Raw genomic sequence first — 21,805 nt, forward strand, 5'->3', positions numbered from 1 at the left:
GTGGTTTAAATTCATGTCCACTCAGTCTGTATTATCTATCTTCTTGCATGGCTCTACCCAAGACGATTGGATACAGGCACCTGCAGGCACCTGGGGGATGGTCTGGCTGCCGGTGGATGTGCTGATACCGGGGTTCACCTGGGGAGTAACACTGCAGTCGGAGCCTACAATACCAGCATCACTATCTACAGGGGTTTCCTGAAGTCTCACTCATGAGCCGCGAGGGGCGTCCACTCCCAGTTCATTTACTAGGGGCCAGATCACTTTGATTGAACCTTTGTCCTGCCACCCGACCCACTTCATGTTATATTGTTGTATGACATAGGAGGGGATCCAATTCATGGGAGGAATTTGAGGAACAGCTACTGGATCAGGTAACCTAGGTTATGTACTGGGGCCTGGATCAGGTAAACTAGGTTATGTACTGGGGCCTGGATCAGGTAAACTAGGTTATGTACTGGGGCTTGGATCAGGTAAACTAGGTTATGTACTGGGGCCTGGATCAGGTAAACTAGGTTATGTACTGGGGCCTGGATCAGGTAAACTAGGTTATGTACTGGGGCCTGGATCAGGTAAACCAGGTTATTTACTGGGGCCTGGATCAGGTAAACTAGGTTATGTACTGGGGCCTGGATCAGGTAAACCAGGTTATGTACTGGGGCCTGGATCAGGTAAACTAGGTTATGTACTGGGGCCTGGATCAGGTAAACTAGGTTATGTACTGGGGTCTGGATCAGGTAAACTAGGTTATGTACTGGGGCCTGGATCAGGTAAACTAGGTTATGTACTGGGGCCTGGATCAGGTAAACTAGGTTATGTACTGGGGCCTGGATCAGGTGAACTAGGTTATGTACTGGGGCCTGGATCAGGTGAACTAGGTTATGTACTGGGGCCTGGATCAGGTGAACTAGGTTATGTACTGGGGCCTGGATCAGGTAAACTAGGTTATGTACTGGGGCCTGGATCAGGTAAACTAGGTTATGTACTGGGGCCTGGATCAGGTAAACTAGGTTATGTACTGGGGCCTGGATCAGGTAAACTAGGTTATGTACTGGGGCCTGGATCAGGTAAACTAGGTTATGTACTGGGGCCTGGATCAGGTAAACTAGGTTATGTACTGGGGCCTGGATCAGGTAAACCAGGTTATGTACTGGGGCCTGGATCAGTTAAACCAGGTTATGTACTGGGGCCTGGATCAGGTAAACCAGGTTATGTACTGGGGCCTGGATCAGGTAAACCAGGTTATGTACTGGGGCCTGGATCAGGTAAACTAGGTTATGTACTGGGGTCTGGATCAGGTAAACTAGGGTTATGTACTGTACCCTGGTCACATGGGTAAGGAGTAGGTAAGCATGATAAGGAAAGCCAGTACAACAAGGCATCGGTAACAGCTAACTTTCTGAGTGTGAGCTAATTTAAATCTTGTAATAACTGGTGTATTAAAATAACTTCATTTGACTAGTATTTTCCATCACAAAGAAAGACTTATTTTGAATTTAATTTATTAAACTAAAACAGACATTGGCATAGGCTGTGGACTTAGCAGTTACTGATTAAAACTTATAATTCTTTTTAGAAGTTTCTGAAACACATTCCTGAATGATATTTCAGTAAAGGGGAGATACACCTGTTAGACAACACCATGCACACAGCATGAAGCAGAAGTCGTACATACAGAGTGACACGATAACAAAAGGGGGTAAGCTGAGAGACAGTGGCAAGTAGGAGCCCATTAAATTTTTGGTTAACTGATGGCACCTATACTGACGTAATAGCAGACTGGACAGAGTAATGTGATATTTGAAATATGCATAACAGCTGTCATGCTTTAAGGAAAGGTCTAAGCAGGCTCCCTGGACCAAAGGAGCTAAGATAGGATATGATAATTCTTCATTAATCACTCAGTGGGGAAATTTGCATTGTTACAGCAGCAGAGAATAGTGTCAGGAAATACACTTGTGTAAGATTATGTACAAATGCAATGAATATAGGAGATGAAGTTCAGATTGACTACATGGGTATGGAAATACCAATATGGGGATTAAGGTATTTGTTAGTGGCTTAATTTAGAACCATTGTGTACTAAATTAAGTATGCTCAGATAATGATATGCACTTTACTAGCTAGGAGCTAAAATTTGTGGAACAAAATTTGGGTTTAAGACACAAATGTGGGTTGGTTTATCATTCTCAATCTCAGTGTAAATTGGAAAGGATAAATGGTAAGTATAAAGGTAAAGGTATGTGCATAAATGTATTTGTATGGTTGGCCAGAAGATCTTCAGTGAATTTTGTTACAGGATTCATTTCGTTTGAGCTCATGACAGTGAGAAGTTTTCGGGGGTCCCCCAATGCGCTTGCGAAACCTGACAGGTACACTCGGGGTCGTACAAAGAAGGTTACAATGAACTAAAAATGTAATTTGTGAAGCTTATTCTGTCCAGGTACAAGGAGAGGAATCAGGACCAACTCATGAGCAGACCTGCCCGTCACCAAATGGGTCCTGCTCAAGGTCATCAAAAGAAAATGGTCAGAGCCCAGGTGGACCAGTTCATGTGAGGTCACTAAAGAGAACATCACACTGTCTGACTCAAGGGCAAAGGAGAAACGTGGTACCACCTCAGCCGGTGCTGAGCATCAGAACCAGCGCGCCGAGATACGGAGCTCTCAAACAACGGGTCATAATAATTTACCCGAGAGCGGAGGTTCGACAATCAGGTAGTCCACCCTGACCTCCTACGTGGGATAAGAAGATAATCTTGCCTCCAAAAGGGCAGAAGAATAGATGATGCTGGCAGAAATGGAGTAAAAGTTTTGTGATGTATTTGGATGTTTAGTAATATTGTCTAATGTTGTTTTACAGGCCTTGTGTAACATTGTGTATTTGTCTATATGTTTTTGTATTATCATTGAAAGTAGTAGCATTGTGATTGTTAGTATTTAACAACATCTTAAAGGACCTTACAGGGGACTGCCCCCTGTGCATGTGGATCCATGGTGGGTCAAGGCCAATATTGTTGTAATAGTAGCTGCATAACTGAGATCGCTTGGAGAGTTTCACATAAAGCTTTAGGAGTTGATAATCATACTACTGGCCGGCTGGGACGGCCATTTAGCAATAATAAAGTAAGTAATAATCAAAGGTAAGCATTATTTTTCAGAGAGACGCACATCCTACCAAGGACCTAGTTATTCTATCAATAGAATTGGGATGTTTTCATCTGGAGTACTGGCACATCTCTAGTACAGGTCGTGTACCGTATATCTAGTAATAGGAGTGGGCCAATCGGGTTAAGACCCCTTAGGCCTAATTAGGATAAACATAGCATGGTTTAGACCTGCCCCAACACTGGGACCATCACTGGACTATACGTCAGAAATTAAGATATAAGGCATTCGTGGTTCAGATTATACTAAATGGACACGACAGCAGATAATTATGTCTGTGTTAACTTCTGTGGATATGTTTTTGACTTATGATTACAGGTGAATGTTGTTGTCTAATGTAGAAGAAGCTTAGTGGGAAGCTTAATCAGCAGTAAGATTGAGAAGCAGGAACTATAGACATTTGGGTATGATGTCATAGTTGGAGTCAGAAGATGAGAAGGTAGTTTTGGATTAACTTAAAGTTTGATCTATTTTGAGATCAAAAAGGGGGAATTGTTGTGGTTTTCATTTTAATCCCTTCATAGTTTGTTTACATTACAGTATTAAATCAACAGCTTATCATAATTTATATATTTTGAATAGTCATAAAGTATTAATTAAATTTCTGATATTAATCACTATATGTTTTGCTTACATTATATTAAGGAACAAGTTGCTTGTTAGTAAGAATGACGGTGTAAGCGCTTGTGTGCCACTTCCAATACACCATGCGTTTGCAGTAGGCTAAAATGGGATGTGTAAGAGAAGGCTCACTGTGACCTTATGTGGTGAGGCCAGGTAGTAAGACCTCGCTTCCAGAATAGTGACAGCTGTAGAAACGTGCAGCTCCTATGTTTAGAGGAAAGCATATATAATGGTGACAGAACCAGACAGCTTCATATATATAGCTTGACGAGCAGCTGTTTCCTACCAAGGTTCGCTGTCCATTCACCCAGTACATTGCCTCAAAGCCGGACAAGTTTGGAATAAAGTTTTGGGTTGCTTCTGAGTTGAACACAAAGTACATGTGCAACGCCATTCCATACCATGGAAAGGACCCCGATCGTCCCAAGGGGGAAAGAGTGTCCGAGAATGTGGTGATGAAGCTTATGAAGCCATACCTGGGCAAGGGCAGAACTGTAGCCACAGACAATTTTTTCACATCTCTTTCCCTGGCTAAGAAGCTGCTGGAATGCAATACGACTCTGCTTGGGACGATGAACAAGATTCGCCGAGAAGTTCCTTTGGAAGCCAAAAACGCCAAGGGACGTGAGAAGTTGTCAACGGAGGTGTACAGATCCGATGATGCGCTTCTGACGGTGTATGCCTCCAAGCCATGGGTTAAAGTTCTCCGTCACTACGACGGATTTCCGTCATTTGATTTTTTGGGGGGAAAATTCCGTCAAATCATAATAAACCACACACGCGCGTGCTATCTGTTTTGTGGCCAAAATATGATTATCTCACTGGTGCTCTTCAGCACTGGATGTATATATATATATATGTATATAATCGAGGGTCCGCGCGCCGAAAATGACGTAATCGCGGTGGCTCCACCCGTGCGCGAGAGCCTCGCGCGCTGGCGATTCGCGAGGTCGTGCACCTCTTGAATTTTGTAACTTCGCACGCGCCACGCTTCAGCCCAATGTACTAATCATTAAATATTCATTTGTTCATTCATTTTGAATATTATAATGTCATGTCCATACTATAAAGTGACTACATTTCAATTTTTATTTGAATTTGTAGTGACATATAGAAGTTATGGTTATTTATACTGGAGAATCTCTCCACCGATCACAGACTTTTCTTCATTTAGCTTTAATACAGTCGGAGAAAATAGGCGCATTTCTTCCATTTAAAATGTCAACTTTTTATTTCTAAACCAATTTAACATGGATGGTGTTGTTCTGTTTGTATTTAAAAGCTCTATCCAGTGGTGTGATTTAATTTGCCATTTTTGGATATTTAATTTTTTTGTAACATATCTACATAAAGCAGGTAATCTTACAGCTTATGTTTTTGCTATAGTGAATCTGATAAAACCAAGAGAGCTTCATACCTTTTAAAACTCACCAGGATTATTTAAATTTGACTTGATTTTTAAATAATTTACTGGAGGAGGACCCCCAGATAACTCCATTATATAAACATTTTTATACATTTATTGCTCAGGTGTTGCATTTTGTTGCTTCATAGATTCTCTCTTCTGTCCTTACACAGGCTGTTTAGATAAATATACTTTATAAATGTGTTTATTATGTAGAATTAGGCAAAAGAGGCCTTGTCCCAACTACACCACATTGTCAGTAATTTACATTTACATTTATGGCACTTGGCAGACGCCCTTATCCAGAGCAACTTACATTTTTATACAAGTGAGCAATTGAGGGTTAAGGGTCTTGCTCAGGGGCACCTCATTCATGGCCACAGGTCTGGGAATCGAACCCACAACCCTCCAGTCATAAGACCAGTTCCCTAACCGCCAGGCCATGATAATTACTGGCATTGTCTTTTGCCAGGAAAAATTTTCAGTCAAATGAAAATTTCTTGCTTTAACCCATGCTCCAAGCCCAAAAAAGTTTGCGTTCTGAGCACTATGCACACGCACGTGGAGATTGCCAACGACCGCAAAAGGAAGCCAAACACCGTGACGGACTACAACCGGACGAAGGTATGCATGTATTGATAAATCAATTTATCATACATGAATGAATTTATTCAAAATATAACATGTACTTCTTTGTATTTGTTCTTTGCAGCACGCCGTTGACATCATGGACCAGAAGGCGCGTGCCTTATGTGTGCTCTTGCTGAGGAGTTGAAGAGAACGCCACGTCCTCCGCCTGCTCCTGGAAAGAAGACTACGTGTTAGGTGCAGACAAACTGCAACCGGAACCACAGCATAACCACGTGCGTTGCATGCGGCAAGTACACCTGTCGCAAGTGTAGGCAGAGTGTCCCTGGCTGTGTGGCAAATGTGTACCTAAAAGTACATGAAGGTACGTTGATAAGTATATATATTAGTGGTGGGCCGTTACCGGCGGTCGGTAATTTGATACTCTTATCGGGCGATATAAAAATTATCGCCATTAATCTATTCTTAAAGTTGGGTTGGGAACTGGGTCAAAATGGATAAGCAAACTATGATGACTTTCAACTTGATAGTTTAGCTCGGCTGTATTCCTAACCAAATTGCACAGTAGGGGCGAGAACGAGTTTTTAAACCTGTGAATTACAAATCGTACGTGTTTTTACATGGATGCAGCCACGAAGTCGCCAGGTTTGCTTCATGGAAAATTCATTTTTTAGGAACGTAAAGTGTTACCGGAGCGGAGCTCGGAGCGGTCGTTTTCTGCATGGTCCTAGCGCTAGATTCGTCGCTATTTAAATATTTATTTTTAACAGTTAAAACAGAGGACCAAAACTGACTTTTAAAAATTATGTCCGTGAGGTTAAATGTACTAAATGTTGGCTTACATTTCAAATATTATGTTTAGCTGAATAAACATGTTATTTAATGTAGTATGTAGGCTTACAAATTCATGTTTAACTGAATAAACCGTTGAACACGAGTAGCCTACATTTTATTGAACATGTTTTTTTTCTTCAAGTATCAAAGTAGAACAGCTTCTTCAAGCAGTCATTGATGCATTTTGGAAACAGGAGATGAGCCCCTGGTCTAATGCACCCTCTGAATTAAGAAATCCTATCTCAAAAACGGACTTTTAGTCATTACTTGGGTAGCACGCATATGAGCCATTTTAATATAGATTAATCTAGATCAATCTAGATTAATTTCAAGATTTCAGTAAGATTAATCTAGATTTAAAAAATTAATCTATGCCCACCCCTAATATATATATATATATATATATATATATATATATATATACATATACATATACACACACACACTATTATTTGAACAAAACCAAAAATCTCTTCTCTTTCTGTTGCACAGTCGCACATCATGAAACCCAGTGTCACGGTCTGCACCCGCATCTCCTGCCATTTCATGTCTGTTTCCGTGTTAGTCCTCTGTTTATTTTTCGTGGTGGTTGCTGGTTATTTTTCTCATGGTTGCTGGAATTGGATTCCCGTTCTGTTATGACCCATGCCTGTGATATTGACTATGAATCTGGTTTGCCCTTCTCTATCGCTCATCGCTCTCTTCAGCGCTTGTGTCCGTATTCTGCCTCTGCGGATGAAGGTATGCATATGTGTTGGAATCAGAATCAATTTATACATGAATGAATTCGTTCTAAATATAACATGTACTTGTGTGCGTGTATACACAGTGCGCGCAAGAACACGCCGGTGGCCCGTTGACCTTGGCAGCGATGAACGATGAACCTGCCGCAAATGTAAGAAAGAGGGTCCCTGGCTGGTACACATGAATGAATTCGTTCAAAATATAACATGTACTTTGTTCTTTGCAGTGCGCCGTTGACAGACATCATGAAGGTGCGTGCATACACAGTGCACGCAGGAACACGCCGGTGGCCCGTTGCATGCGGCGAGTACACCCTGGCTGTGTAGCAACTGTTGGCTACAACTACATGAAGGTATGTTGATAAGTAGGCCTACATACGTAACACCACATATGTTACGTATTTTTGTCTTCTGAAAGATTTTATTCAAAATGTAAGGTGTACTTTGAATTGTTCTCCACAGCATCAACGCGTGTGTTGCATGCGGCAAGTGCATCTGGCGAGTACACCCTCAACTTCAAGACACCCTCAACTTTCTTGACATTCCACTTCAAGAAACCTGGAATAGACATCCATGTTTGATCAAAATAAAGTTGTTTTACAGCACATGAATTTGTTCTTCCTGTCTTTTCCTCTCCTTTTCCAGTCTGCTGTTTAGATCACAACATTTATCAGCCATATATATAATTGTGCCATATAATTTCTTAGCTTTTCAAACGCGGAAACAGAAAGTGTAACAAATATTATATAGTGTAGTAAATATACAAAGAGCTTCAAACAATATACAAAGAGATTCAAACAATTTTATTTATTTTTATTGTTTGACGGGACTCATTTGAGAAACTGGTGTCTCTACGTGTGCTTGAATTGTACCTTTTGAAACAAGAGTCTACAAATTTTCCGCTGTTTGTTGTAGGATTGGTAACATATACAGTCTGCTTGTAACCAAGTTTTTCGTGAAGTTGTATCACGTTTGGTGCTTTGGCAGTCAGTCGTATGAGCTTGGGGGTGAGACGCTTCCACCGCATTACCAAGACAATGGGCGTTAATCCCTTCACAGCAGGGGAGTGGGCTACATGGACCTTACTAAGCCTTGTGAAAATTTTCGTGGCCGTTGGGTACCTAGTGTTAAATCAAAATTTTCCTGTACAGGCCAAAACTACTATCAGGTGGTACATAGATATTACATATTGTCAATATTACATTATTTATCTTTCCAGTAACCGATACATACTGCCCTTCTTTATCAGACATCTCAGATATGTACTCAAAAGGTATTTTTTGTGAGATTAATATAATAACCCCCCTCCTTCGACCAGATTTGTAAGATGAATAATAAACCCTTGTGTATCCCATCCTCCTCATTTTTTCATGTTTCGCTAAAGAAAGATGCATCTTTTGTAAGAGGACAATCTGAGCATTTTCCCGTTTCACTTTAGTTAATATTTTACTCCTCTTGACTGGGTTTGAAATGCCTTTCACATTAAGTGATATTATTTTAATGTCCTGTATATTCATAATATTTTACCCTGGTGGATGCCCCCGACAACTCTCCCACTAAATCCAGTTTCGTTAAGGTTATGCACGAACAAAATCTCTCCCAGAGAACAAATACTAAACAGAAATAAATCGTGAACAGTGTTAACATTGTCTTCATGAGAACAAAATGGAGCATGTGTTTCCAAGGTTGAGGCTCGTATCAAAAGAGCCCTGTGGGGCCTTGTGTAGTCCAGGTCCCAATAGGGAAATATCCCACCTCGTTGCAATGGTGGGGCCCTATACAGTGTCCACACACTAGCAAGGTTGTATGTTGAAGAAAATATAAGCATACCACTAATGTGGTTCTCTCTACCTTTAATTAGAATAACTAAAATAAAGTAGGATCCCTTAAATTAAAGTAAGCAAAGAAGTTATAGTGGCTCTACTCAATCACTACAAAGGTGTATAAAAAGGGAGGGGGTGGGGGATATCATTCTTTCTTCTAGTAAAACTTAACATATGCTTTGTGGCTTGACCATGGAGCATCAATTCTCACTCACAGATAATCTTCTGAATCCCTGAAGCTTTTCCTTGATTTGCGCGTGACGGCTTTTCTGTATGTTGTCACTTGTTGCGGTGGATTCAAGGCCGCCGTTCTGCCTTAGCTGTCTTGCTGTCTGCCAGGAGGATAAGAGCCGAATCTCTTCATGGTCCGAGGATGCTGCAGATGGTACCACTGTTACAGAAAGTCCGCGAGCAGCCATATCTCTTGTCGCCTCTGCTGCATCCTGATAGAGCTGCGTGTCACCGTCGTAAAAAACCCGCATCTTTGCTGGATACGGAGTCTGAAACCTAATGCGTTCATTTTCAGCACTTTTTTGGCATCTGCGTATTCATTTAGTTTCTTAAGCACTTCAGTTGGGAAATCATGGTCAACAAAGAAACGCGTTTCATCACAGTACACTTCTTTTTTCTGCCATGCTTTCCGAAGAATCTCCTCTTTAATATGGTAGAACGTGGCTTCACCTGAGCGTTGTCCTGCCTTTGTGTCAATGCTCGATGTGCCCGTTCAATCCCCAGGTCGCGATCGGGTGGAAGGTCAAGTGCTTTTTTAAATAAGTTGTCCAGAAAAGTAAGCATGAAATGTGAATGAAACATATAAAACGGGCTAGTCTTGTGTCTGGTTTTGCCTTGAGAAAACCGCACAGGACATACGCCTAATACAAAAACAACATGAGGATTTATTTCAGTTAGATTGTTTAGCGCGATTCAAACCAAAGGATTCATTCCTATTCTGCATAGGAATAATTATATTCGCGCTATAAAGAAAGATAGATTGTAACTTTTGAATTGCTTCTTGGAGCTGTGATATACAGGAGCTGACCAGGCTGTATTTCCTTGGAAAGGAGAGCGGGGGTCGGCGCTTCAAACACGCACCATGTCATTAGCAAGACAAAGGGCACTAATCTCTTCACAGCGGGGAAGTGTGGCTATTCGGAGGCTGATTTTCCATGCGACTTTTTTCGTGGCAAAAGTCTGCCCAGTGTTAAACCATATAAACGTTAGGTGTACACAGACAATTTACCCTCCTTCACTACCATGTTAGGTCTCACTGTTCTGCACATTATCTGAAGGTCTCAGTAAATCTAAATTCAGCAAAACCAACAAACCCAAATGTTGACCACTTGTGCAACTGTGTATGACTGCTAGACAGTTCAAAATGCTCTCCCCCATTCTCACTGCTTCATTGAGCATGTCTCATCATTTTGGTAAAGAGACAGCTGCCACCATTAGAAAGTCTGTTAGAAGATATTTTGCTGTGTTCTGAACAAATAGAAACAAAACCTACACAAGTGCGACACAGGAAACCCTGTGGTTGGATATGCTGTAGCCTACCTAGCAACAAATGTCTTTGCAGCAGTAAAAAATTTCTCATGCTCTTAGTGATCACTTTTGAGATTTCCTTGTGAGACTTCGGGCCTGTCATTTAATGTTTCATCTTTTTAAAATTATTGAATATGTTTCAAACACAATATCAAAAACTGAAATTATCATTTTAAATTGATTAGCTTGGAGGTGTGGTGAAAAGTAAAATACTGATCTGTTTTATACATGTATCATTTATACAAAATCACTTATAAAAAAAGGCTGGTTGTCAACTTAGACAGCAAAATCACATTATGGTGTGAACTGACAGAGTGATTTTAAAATATTTTATCTATCCTTTGTGAAATGCAGCCCTAATAACTTCATAGCCATAATATCTTTAATAGCGTTGAGTGCAGCACCGATGACCAGATACTGATCAGATACTGGAAACAGCTGCTTGACACAGGACAACTGGTAATGTTCATCAGGGAAGTGCAGATTTAACAATAAATACAAATTTAACAGCGAAGGTGTGGAGCAATTATGTGGTGGACACATTTGCATTGAAGAGAGAGATTTTCAAGGGAAAATCCATAAACAGAATCATTAGACCAGTCCAGATTCAGTGAATGAAGGCAATCAGAGACAGACATATGATAGAAAAGTCCTCTCATAAAAAATACGCTAAGGACAACAGGCTGTTCTCTCAACAAAGTTCTTTATTCTTGCAAGCAAGCAGTTGTACAGAGATAGAACCCCAGTGCAAATGCTAATAATACTGAGGAACATACAAGCCAATAAAACTGTATGAAACATTGTCACAAGCAGTGATGTCAGTAACGCGTTACTTAGTAACGCGTTACTCTAATCTTATCACTTTTTTCGGTAACGAGTAATATAATGCGCTACTATTTCCAGTCCAGTAATCAGATTAAAGTTACTTATCCAAATAACTGTGCGTTACTATTTTTATTTTCCCTAGTAAAAATATATATTTTTGCTTTCTTCTTGGCTCAGTTCTACTTTAGCGTCTGACCGTAGCGCTCGACTCCGCACGCTGCACGCGACCCTGTGAGAGCACGAGCGCGTTTTACAAGTCATTTTTTCCAGTGTCCTCCCGTAACGATATGTGGTAGGTAGTATAAAGAAACACCCCTCAAAAACAGGGGAAGGAACATTTACCTGAAGAATTTTAATGTTGCACTGTGTTCCACGTTTGAAAAGTGCTGGAATTTTGACTAACGTCGCCTACTTTAAAATGCTTGAAGTTGTAATGGTATTTCGTTTCACAAGCTGTCTGACCAGGGGTGGGTTTCCCGAAACGTTCGTAGCGCTAAGTACTTTTTAACCTCGTACGTTTCATACGAACGTTTCGGGAAACCCACCCAGTTCGCTTGTATTACGTTTACAAATAAATTTACAAATAATACCGCGCAGCTACACAAACGTAATGTCAGGAGAGTCTTGCCCTTTAAGTGACACTGGGGGGGGCGGGGGGGGGGGGGGGGGGCAGGGTTGCGTTATCAATAAAGTTTCCCTCCTCTGGATTTTTGGATTAAGCAGTTTCTGCCTCAGTTACCGAACCTGCTTCAATACATTGTTACTGTTAAAAATGCACTTCCAATAAAGTGAGTATTGGAAAATTTTATTTTGCTGCTGAATGTAACTACTAAAGTAACTTGTAATCTAACGTAGTTACTTTTAAAATCAAGTAATATGTAACGTAACTAAGTTACTTTTAAAAGGAGTAATCAGTAATCAGTAATCGGATTACTTTCTCAAGGTAACTTAGCCATCACTGGTCACAAGACACAGACATCGTAGGTGTGTGGTTAGTCTGAAAAAAACACTTGTGGTTCCACAAACAAGAGTGTGTGACCTTTTCTTCACCTGAACATCCTCTTTTCTTACAGACAGTTTCTCTCTCATAAGTACACAAATGAGTTAGTTTAATATAATGAAATTAAAACAATTATGGCTAAAGGACCACAGTATTATTTTTCAATAATTTCCTAACATTTCCCTGCTGTTTATAGTAAATATGGAGGTATTTACTAATATCAGTAAAAAGCAATTAAATCAAAAATCAATTCAACATTGTGTCTCTACATCCTTATAAACATTCTACACTCCCTGAGGTTTTCATAGAATATTTCATTTAGCAGTCACTTCAAGATTTATTTTACAATGCCACATCATGACATAGATAATCGTCATCAGTATTCATGCCAGTATTTATAGTTGTCTTTGGTTACTATAATTTGTTGATTTATCTCATTTGTGGTCTTTAGAAAGAGAGACAAAATATAGTTGGTCAGAGAGAATTTCCATGGGGTACTAAGAGCATTTTGATTGAAGGCGTGACAGCCAAGTCACGCCTATGGCTGGAACATAATTTAGCTGAACGGGCCAGTCCAGGCCTGTATAAACTAGTGCTGGGTAATGATCAAACATTTTAGCCTTTATTAATCAAACGAGCATGTGTGTGTGCAACGTGTGTGAGATTAATCGCGCCAATTTCTGTGTGGCTTAAGTATTACATTTTAATGAGTGTGAATAACACGTTTTAACAGTACTACATTAACAAATGTAAATGCAATACCATTTTGATTACAATAATATGGTGCATTGCAACAGCAATATTGTAAGGGGGTGGACAGAATCGCTGAGAGACAGCAACTTTAAGGTAAACTTTAAGGTAAACTTGGGAAAACACATTTGGGAGAAGGATAGAGAGATAAACAACCAACCAAAATACTCAACACAGGTTTGCTGAATCAATAAGGCATATTAACATAAAAACTGTAGAAAGACTAATCTAATGAGACCCAACTAGAGATTCAACAAGGAAAGCAAAAGACAGGCCACAAGGACACACAGGCAGACAATACTTAAATAACTTAAGTCAAGTAGACAACACATGTAACTGAAAATAAAGACAACCAGAGAACACTGAGTAACATTACTACAAACATTACCGGATACCAACACCATGAAACAATTTCTAACTACTTTTTAAAGACTAGACAACACATGAAACAGACAACCATATAATTTCTAGAAATAAGACATAACACAAATAACTAAGCTCAGAAGAAACAAAGGCAAATGTGGGGAATAGAGATAGAGTCCAACAGAGAGCTATGGTAGACAGAACTGATATAACAGTGTACACAAGAGGGGAGAAACCAAGGAAAGAGGAGCAAAGGAGGAGTTCCCTGGAGAGAAAGGGAACAACTTACACACCAGGGGCCTCATGTACGAATGGTGCGTACGTACAAAAACATTGCGTACGCTATGTTTCACGCAAATGGTCAGATGTACTAAATGTGATTTGAACGTGAGAAAGTGTGTACCCCCATGACACTTTCTGATAAAGGACACATTTCGTTTCTCATACTGCTAGACCTCAGTGCTGCTTTTGACACCATTGATCATAATATTCTACTTAATAGACTGGAGACACTCATTGGCATAAGAGGTCAAGCACTCTCCTGGTTCAGGTCCTACCTGACAGATCGTTACCAATTTGTGCTAGTAAATAACGAATGCTCTGAGCATTCTAAAGTAAAGTATGGTGTCCCACAAGGATCTGTACTGGGCCCCATATTATTCTCATTATATATGCTACCACTGGGCACTATCATTCGTAGGCATGGTATTAGCTTCCATTGCTACGCAGATGATACTCAGTTGTATATATCTTCTAATCCAGATGATACCACCACAACTCTCAAGATTGAGAACTGCGTCCAGGATATTAAAAACTGGATGGCGTTTAATTTTCTTAAACTAAATTCTGACAAGACTGAGGTACTGATTCTTGGGCCTAAAGCTGTTAGAAGCAATTGGGCTGATATTCCCCTTACCCTAGATGGTTTTTCAGTAACACCAAAATCTACTGCAAAAAGTTTAGGTGTCACTATTGATTCTGATCTTTCATTTGACACACATGTATGCAATGTCACTAAGGCTGCCTTTTTCTATTTACGTAATATTGCCAAGCTGAGACACTTACTTTCATTAGCTGATGCAGAGAAGCTAGTTCATGCTTTTGTCTCGTCGAGATTGGACTACTGTAATAGTCTTCTAATTGGATGCTCTAAACAGTCCATAAAGAAGCTACAACTTGTACAAAATGCCGCAGCTAGAGTCCTAACCAAGGCTAGGAAATTCGATCATATTAGTCCCACTCTCGCCGCACTACACTGGCTGCCGATTAAATATCGCATTGAATTTAAAGTTCTCCTGTTAACCTATAAGGCGTTAAATGGTCTTGCCCCACAATATCTGAGTGAACTCATTGATTACTACAACCCATCTCGCCCTTTGCGCTCCCAAAATGCTGGATTTCTCGTAGTTCCAAAAATTAGTAAAACTACAGCCGGAGGCAGAGCTTTCTCTTTTAAAGCCCCTCAATTATGGAATAGCCTTCCAGCTCCAATCCGAGACTCTGACACAGTTCCAATCTTTAAATCTAGACTTAAGACTCACCTGTTTAGTCAAGCCTTCAGCTAAAATTCCCCTTGTAAGGTGTAGGGGCTTGGGGGCCCCCAGACATTGAGATTTCTGGTGATCTGAGATGTTGATGCTGTCATCCAGCTGTGTCTTGGCATCACTCTATTTGTGACTATGACTTGACTGGAAAGCAATGTCTCAGTGAGCCCTCATGCCTGTGGTCACCTCTGAACCTCTCTCTTTAGTTATGCTGCTATAGATTAGTCTGCCGGAGCCACATACTGATCACTGGCACGTGAGCTACGTACATTTAAATCAACGGTGGTTTAAATTCATGTCCACTCAGTCTGTATTATCTATCTTCTTGCATGGCTCTACCCAAGACGATTGGATACAGGCACCTGCAGGCACCTGGGGGATGGTCTGGCTGCCGGTGGATGTGCTGATACCGGGGTTCACCTGGGGAGTAACACTGCAGTCAGAGCCTACAATACCAGCATCACTGCTCCGACACGGAATGAAAGCCTGGCATTCATCAACAGACATTTACAGTGACAATATCAAAACCCAGAACTTTCAATTCTACCTTTTACCTAGTCTGATTGTGTGAATTATGTGTGACTTGTGTATTTGTGTGTTAACGGGCCGCCCAATGGAGGATGGGTTCCCTTTTGAGTCTTGGTTCTCCCGAGGTTTCTTCCTATTCCCCACCATCATAGGGAGTTTTTCCTCGCCACTGTCGCCTTTGGCTTGCTCATTAGGGTTCTGGACCCATAGTATTGTTAACCTTGTAAACCCTGTAAAGCTGCTTTGCGACAACTTGAGTTGTTAAAAGCGCTATACAAATAAACTTTGATTGACTTTGATTGACTTTCACTTCAGGCGTATGCATCTAATGTGTTTTCGTCATTTAGAGACACTTAGAGGTGATGCAATGAAATTACAACTTGACACACATTGTAGTAAGCCCTTATTGTGTAAAATAAAGTAAATTGATCAGACAATTAAACAGTAAATTAATCAGACAATTTCATTGCCTTACTGAAATAATAATTCAACGTGTTTCCACTTAGCCTAGATTATATAAACATGCATGAAATGTTGCACTGGAGTTCTTGGGAGATGCAGCGCTGGCATTACTGGAAGATATTGCTAATGGCCGAATTCGCAGAGAGCACGTTTTCCGTGACCATAATGATTTTTTGGCCTATGATGATGACTGGCTTATAAGCCGTTTCAGATTTCCAAGAGCTGACTTCTGTGCTGTGTTGGGTCCAGTTTTGGAGAAACGGCGAGGAGTCGCATATTGCCAGTTCCTTTACAGGTCTGACAACGGTCAGCTTCCTGGCGACTGGCTCGTTTCAAAGAGAACTGGCAGACCAGTCTGGGATATTCCAGTCATCTTTGAGCCGTCCCATGCCAGCTGTTTTGGATGGGATCACCTGTCAGCTAGGTATATAAAGTTGCCATATGAACTAGGTAAACATTAAAGTGCAAATGCAGCGATAGCCACTTTCCCAAATGTAATCAGCGTGATCGACTGCACACACATTTCTATAAAGGCACCGTCTGAGGAGGAATTTGCTTATGTGAATAGAAAGCACTTTAATTTCATAAACGTGCAAATAATCTGTGATGCAAAAATGTAGTGGCTAATGTAGTGGCACGTTGGCCTGGATCAACCAAATGATTTGTACATTCATACAAACAGCATGGTTAGGTTAAGATTACCAGCTAGCAGAGTGCGTGATGGGTGGCTTCTTGGTAAGCAACAAATTTAAAGCATTTAAATAAAAGCATTTGGCATTTCCGGCGCGAGGGTCCGTGCGGCAAAAATTACGCAATCGCGGTGGATCCGCCCATGCCATCGCGTCGGGAGCTCGTGCACCTCTCGATTTTTGTAACTTTGTGTGTGCCGCGCTTCTGCGCAGTGAACAAAGTCCTGTTTGCAGGGTTCCTACACCTTTTACAAGGTGAAATTCAAGCACTTGTACATCACTTTGAAGGTCCATTTTCAATATTTTCCAGCACCTTCAGCTTAATTAAGTTACATATTTATACAAATACACATACTCGAAACGCCCAATCTTAACGTCTTCACGTTCTCTCATGTTTCGCCCTGGATTTACAAGAGGCTTGTATTTGTTAACGTAAAATAATCGATCGATTCAGTCAGATAGCTATTTGTTGTGAAACTAAATGGTTACAGTTTCAAGTACTTGAACCAAAATTCCAGAACTTTTTAAACCTGGAACACAATGTAACATTAAAATTCATCAGGTAAGTGTTCCTTCTGTTGTGATTTCTTCTCCTGACCCAGATAGGCCCCAACACTGCCCCGATGAACCGATTGGTTTTGACTGAGTGACCCAAGCAAAGTTTGACACCAAAAGTTATTTTCAGATCAATTTATATAGAATAAAAGTGAGTACAAAATAGCCAAAGTATACGTGGTACAAATTATTCAGTGCACTGGTGCTAGTTGCCTAGAAGTCTACCAAACTCAAGTGGATCTCAGCAGCGTCCGAGCGAAGAAGCCTTCCGTCCTGGGCCATGTGCTCCCTTTCATACTCTTTTTCTCTAAGTTCCGATAACTCCCCCACCTTCGCTGCTCTCCATCTAAACCCACCTGCTCCTCTCTAATTGCCTGCCTGCTTATCTAAACACTGCTTACCTTCCATCTTGTACTGAATGAGCTCATCCTGTTCTTATCAAGGCCACTGTGACCTCTTCACTTCTGCTCTTCCAAAGTCTTTCAGGAAAACATTAAGTTTTGCTTCACCTTTAAGTTTCTTTTTTCCTACACTTCCCTTGTTTTTGAGGGGTATTTCTTTATACTACCACAAATCGTGTCGGAGAACACTGCAAAGATGTGCCGATGCACCGAGTATAAACGCTTCTGCCGTTCGCTCAGGTTTGTGCCCAGTGTGTGGAGTCGCGCGCTATGGTCAGACGTGAAGTTTATGCTCCATTTCAAATTTCTGTGTTACCAACAAGTAAGTAGCATGAAGCTTATTTTCTCCTGTAATTTATACACTATACTCTCATCCCAGGAGTCCTGAGTCAGGACTGGACTGCAGTAGCTTGACTAGTTAGCTTAGCCAGGGCCCAGGGCATCTAAAGTCAATCAATCAATCAAAATTTATTTGTATAGCGCTTTTCACAACACATGTTGTCACAAAGCACTTTACAGGATTTACAAGGTTAATAATACTATGGGTCCAACTCCCTAATGAGCAAGCCAAAGGCGACAATGACAAGGAAAAACTACCTACAGTTGTGATCAAATTTATTCAACCCCCAATGCTGCGAAGGGTTTTATGGAATTCAGTGCACATTTGTAATTGTGTTCATAATGAAATCTTACAAGGACTTGTTAAAGAACTAAATGCAACTAAGATAGCATCAATTTTTTTTGTCATAAAGTATTAAATGGCCTTTTTGTGATTTCTTCATTGACACAATTATTCAACCCCTTTACGACTACCACTCCTAAGAACAGAGGTTCATTCCAGTGTTTTCCATCAGGTATTGAAAACATCTGTGGATGTCAACGAGCAGCAATCAAGCATGATAAGCACCAATTAGGCAGATTTAAAAGGACTGTGATACTCAGCTCCTTCTAGACATCTACTGGTGTGTTTCCAAGCATGGTGAAGGCAAGAGAATGGTCCCAGAAGACAAGAGAAGAGGTTATTGCTCTTCACAAGAATGGCAATGGATATAAAAAGATTGCGAAGTTGTTAAATATTCCAAGAGACACTATCGGAAGTATCATTCGCAAGTTCAAGTTAAAGGGCACAGTGGAAACGTTACCTGGTCGTGGCAGAAAGAAGATCCTGACCGCGACTGCTGTGCGCTACCTGAAGCGTAATGTGGAGAAAAATCCCCGCGTGACTGCTAAGGAACTGAAAAAAGACCTGTCAGATGTGGGCACTGAAGTTTCAGCTCAGACAATAAGGCGCGCACTGCATAACGAAGACCTCCATGCCAGAACGCCCAGACGCACCCCCTTGCTGACTCCAAAGAACAAGAAAAGTCGACTGCAGTATGCCAAAAGTCATGTGGACAAGCCACAAAGGTTTTGGAACAGTGTACTGTGGTCAGATGAAACTAAATTAGAACTGTTTGGGACAATGGACCAGCGCTATGTTTGGAGAAGGAAGAACCAGGCTTATGAACAAAAGAACACCTTGCCTACTGTGAAGCATGGCGGGGGGTCAATTATGCTTTGGGGCTGTTTTGCTTCTAATGGTACAGGAAAGCTTCAACGTGTGCAGGGTACCATGAATTCCCTTCAGTACCAGGAGATCTTGGAGGAAAATGTGATGGAGTCAGTCACAAACCTGCGGCTTGGGAGACGTTGGACCTTCCAACAGGACAATGATCCGAAGCACACATCCAAGTCCACTAGAGCATGGTTGAACATGAAAGGCTGGAACATTCTAGAGTGGCCATCGCAATCACCAGACTTAAATCCAATTGAGAACCTCTGGTAGGACCTAAAGAAGGCAGTTGCAGTGCGCAAGCCTAAGAATGTGACTGAACTGGAGGCTTTTGCCCATGAAGAATGGGCTAAGATACCCATAGGTCGCTGCAAGACACTTGTGTCAAGCTATGCTTCACGCTTGAAAGCTGTCATAACTGGAAAAGGATGTTGTACTAAGTACTAAAAAATAATGTCACTAGGGGGTTGAATAAAACTGATAATGATGTGAGCACAGTAAAGACATTTGTGGTTATTCCATCATAAATATTATGTTATGTTTGTCTAATTTATAAGTGCCTCTTTGATATATTTGTAAATAAGATGACTGAAATGATCAAAATCAATGTCAAACTGGCCAAAACACTTTATTTCAGTGGGGGTTGAATAAATTTGATCACAACTGTAACTTAGACCCATTACAAGAATGATTAGTAGCTGTTTATCCGTAAGACAATACTCTTTTCTGCTATACACAAGGTTTTCTATGGTAGATTAGGACTACGATCATTTGTTTTTCCCCTCATACTGGGATTAATACTACACAGCTCTACCTTAGAAATGCAGTCATTTGTATTTGGTATATTTAATGCCTGTTCTGTTCAGGACATGACTTACTATTAACTGTAAAGGTTTATCACTTAATTAATAACTAACATGTAGCGCCCCCTATACTCAAGATGATATGAGTTAGGTGAGTTCGGGCTATCTTAAGTAATTTATGAGCTGTTAGCAAAGGGGTTTTAATCTTGAAGAACTATCCCCTTATCATAGACATAAGAATAATAAAATACCTATTAATAGCAATAATGAATCATTATATATTAATTAAAATATATAAATTTCCAGAAATGTCTGAATTTATAACAGGTGTTTATTCAACCATAAAAACCTAGAAAGGCTTTCCCTCAACTCAGTCTCTCAACTAAAGACATTACACTCCAGCAACAAGTGCATAAAATGAGAAAATAAAAAATATAAAAAGAAAACCCAGATGACAAGTATAACTCTTTACAGTACCGACTTTCGTACTGAATGTTAACCGCTCTGTCAGTGTGTTTTTGTGTGTATGTGTGTGTGTGTGTGTGTGTGTGTGTGTGTTTTGGTGCAGGCCTGATTCGCTGCTTGGTAATGTAGAGGCCACAAACTAAACTGGCCGTTTCGCGCTCATCGGCGCAAACAAACAAAAAATAATAATGTAGACTCACTCCCTGGTGTGGAGGACGGGTGTGCAGAGACGCTATCTTGCGTCGGCGATGGAGAATCCCGCGTTGCCAGAGGAAGTCTGAGCCTCACGGCAGCTCAGACCGCTATCTGGTGCAGACAAAGAAAGTGCAGAAGATCCCTCTGCCAAGTCCCTCAGATTCGGTTCACCGAGGAAGCAAACTTAAACTAAACTTGGGGATGTCAGCCGTTTGGGCTAAGCTAACCGAGCATCGCGCTAGCCGCAGCAACACTCCAGGTCCACCGTAAACGTTGCCATGGAGACACTCCCTCGCAACCCCACTCAGGGCTAAACAGTTCACTATCGGGTTCTCTTAATTGACAACCCCGCACTTTTATTATTCTACACCGGCACACAATACAATGCGTTGTGCATTATATTTCAAGCTTCTGTCTCATAGCTCTCTTACTCACTCCCTCCTCACCATGTTCTCTCTTTTTCGAGTCTCCCTCTCTAACTAAAAAACACTCACCCCGGGCCAAACAGAATGCTTTTTTTTTTTTTTTTTTTTTTTTTACATTAACCTCTTACACTCACAACGTTTAACCTTTTCCTACGCCCAATATTAAACTGCAAATCATATTAAACAGTTTATAACAAGGTTATACATTTTAAACACAAACAGTATGAATAAAATAAATAAATAAACATCAACAATTTCCCCAGGGCTACATCCTCCCCCCGCTAAATGTCTAGATGTCCTCATCAGACGCTTTTAGGGACACACAAATAACCATATTGAACTCTATAACTACTTAGCTAAGAGCTAAGATCACTACCTAAACCTTAGAGTACTTAAGGTTGTCCCGATTGGTTCCCAACTGAATAGTTATCCCTCTGTGTACTATGGTAAGGGGCTGATCATATGACCTACCCTTCTCATCATAAGTAAGCCTTCTAACTGGTTTCACTAGTCTTTTTAGGACAA

The 21,805-nt window shown here is 40.8% G+C and overlaps 1 protein-coding gene across 3 annotated transcripts in view; it reads left to right on the plus strand.

Annotated features, from left to right (window-relative positions):
- The window catches only part of LOC143490890 (GTPase IMAP family member 9-like), a 62,944-nt gene that overhangs the window by 11,886 nt on the left and 29,253 nt on the right, over positions 1-21,805 (plus strand). The window contains exons 4-7 of one of the 3 annotated variants that reach the window (XM_076989438.1): positions 63-5,820; positions 5,909-7,513; positions 7,589-7,714; positions 7,824-7,953. In XM_076989438.1, the coding sequence (XP_076845553.1) occupies positions 63-125 (63 nt within the window). In that variant the 3' untranslated portion in view covers positions 126-5,820; positions 5,909-7,513; positions 7,589-7,714; positions 7,824-7,953. Of the gene's footprint in view, positions 1-62; positions 7,514-7,588; positions 7,715-7,823; positions 7,954-21,805 lie in introns of those variants that run through there. The other 2 variants (XM_076989436.1, XM_076989439.1) reach the window with 2 other exon arrangements.

This window comes from Brachyhypopomus gauderio, unplaced genomic scaffold, assembly GCF_052324685.1.
Source record: "Brachyhypopomus gauderio isolate BG-103 unplaced genomic scaffold, BGAUD_0.2 sc67, whole genome shotgun sequence".
Classification (NCBI taxonomy): domain Eukaryota; kingdom Metazoa; phylum Chordata; class Actinopteri; order Gymnotiformes; family Hypopomidae; genus Brachyhypopomus; species Brachyhypopomus gauderio.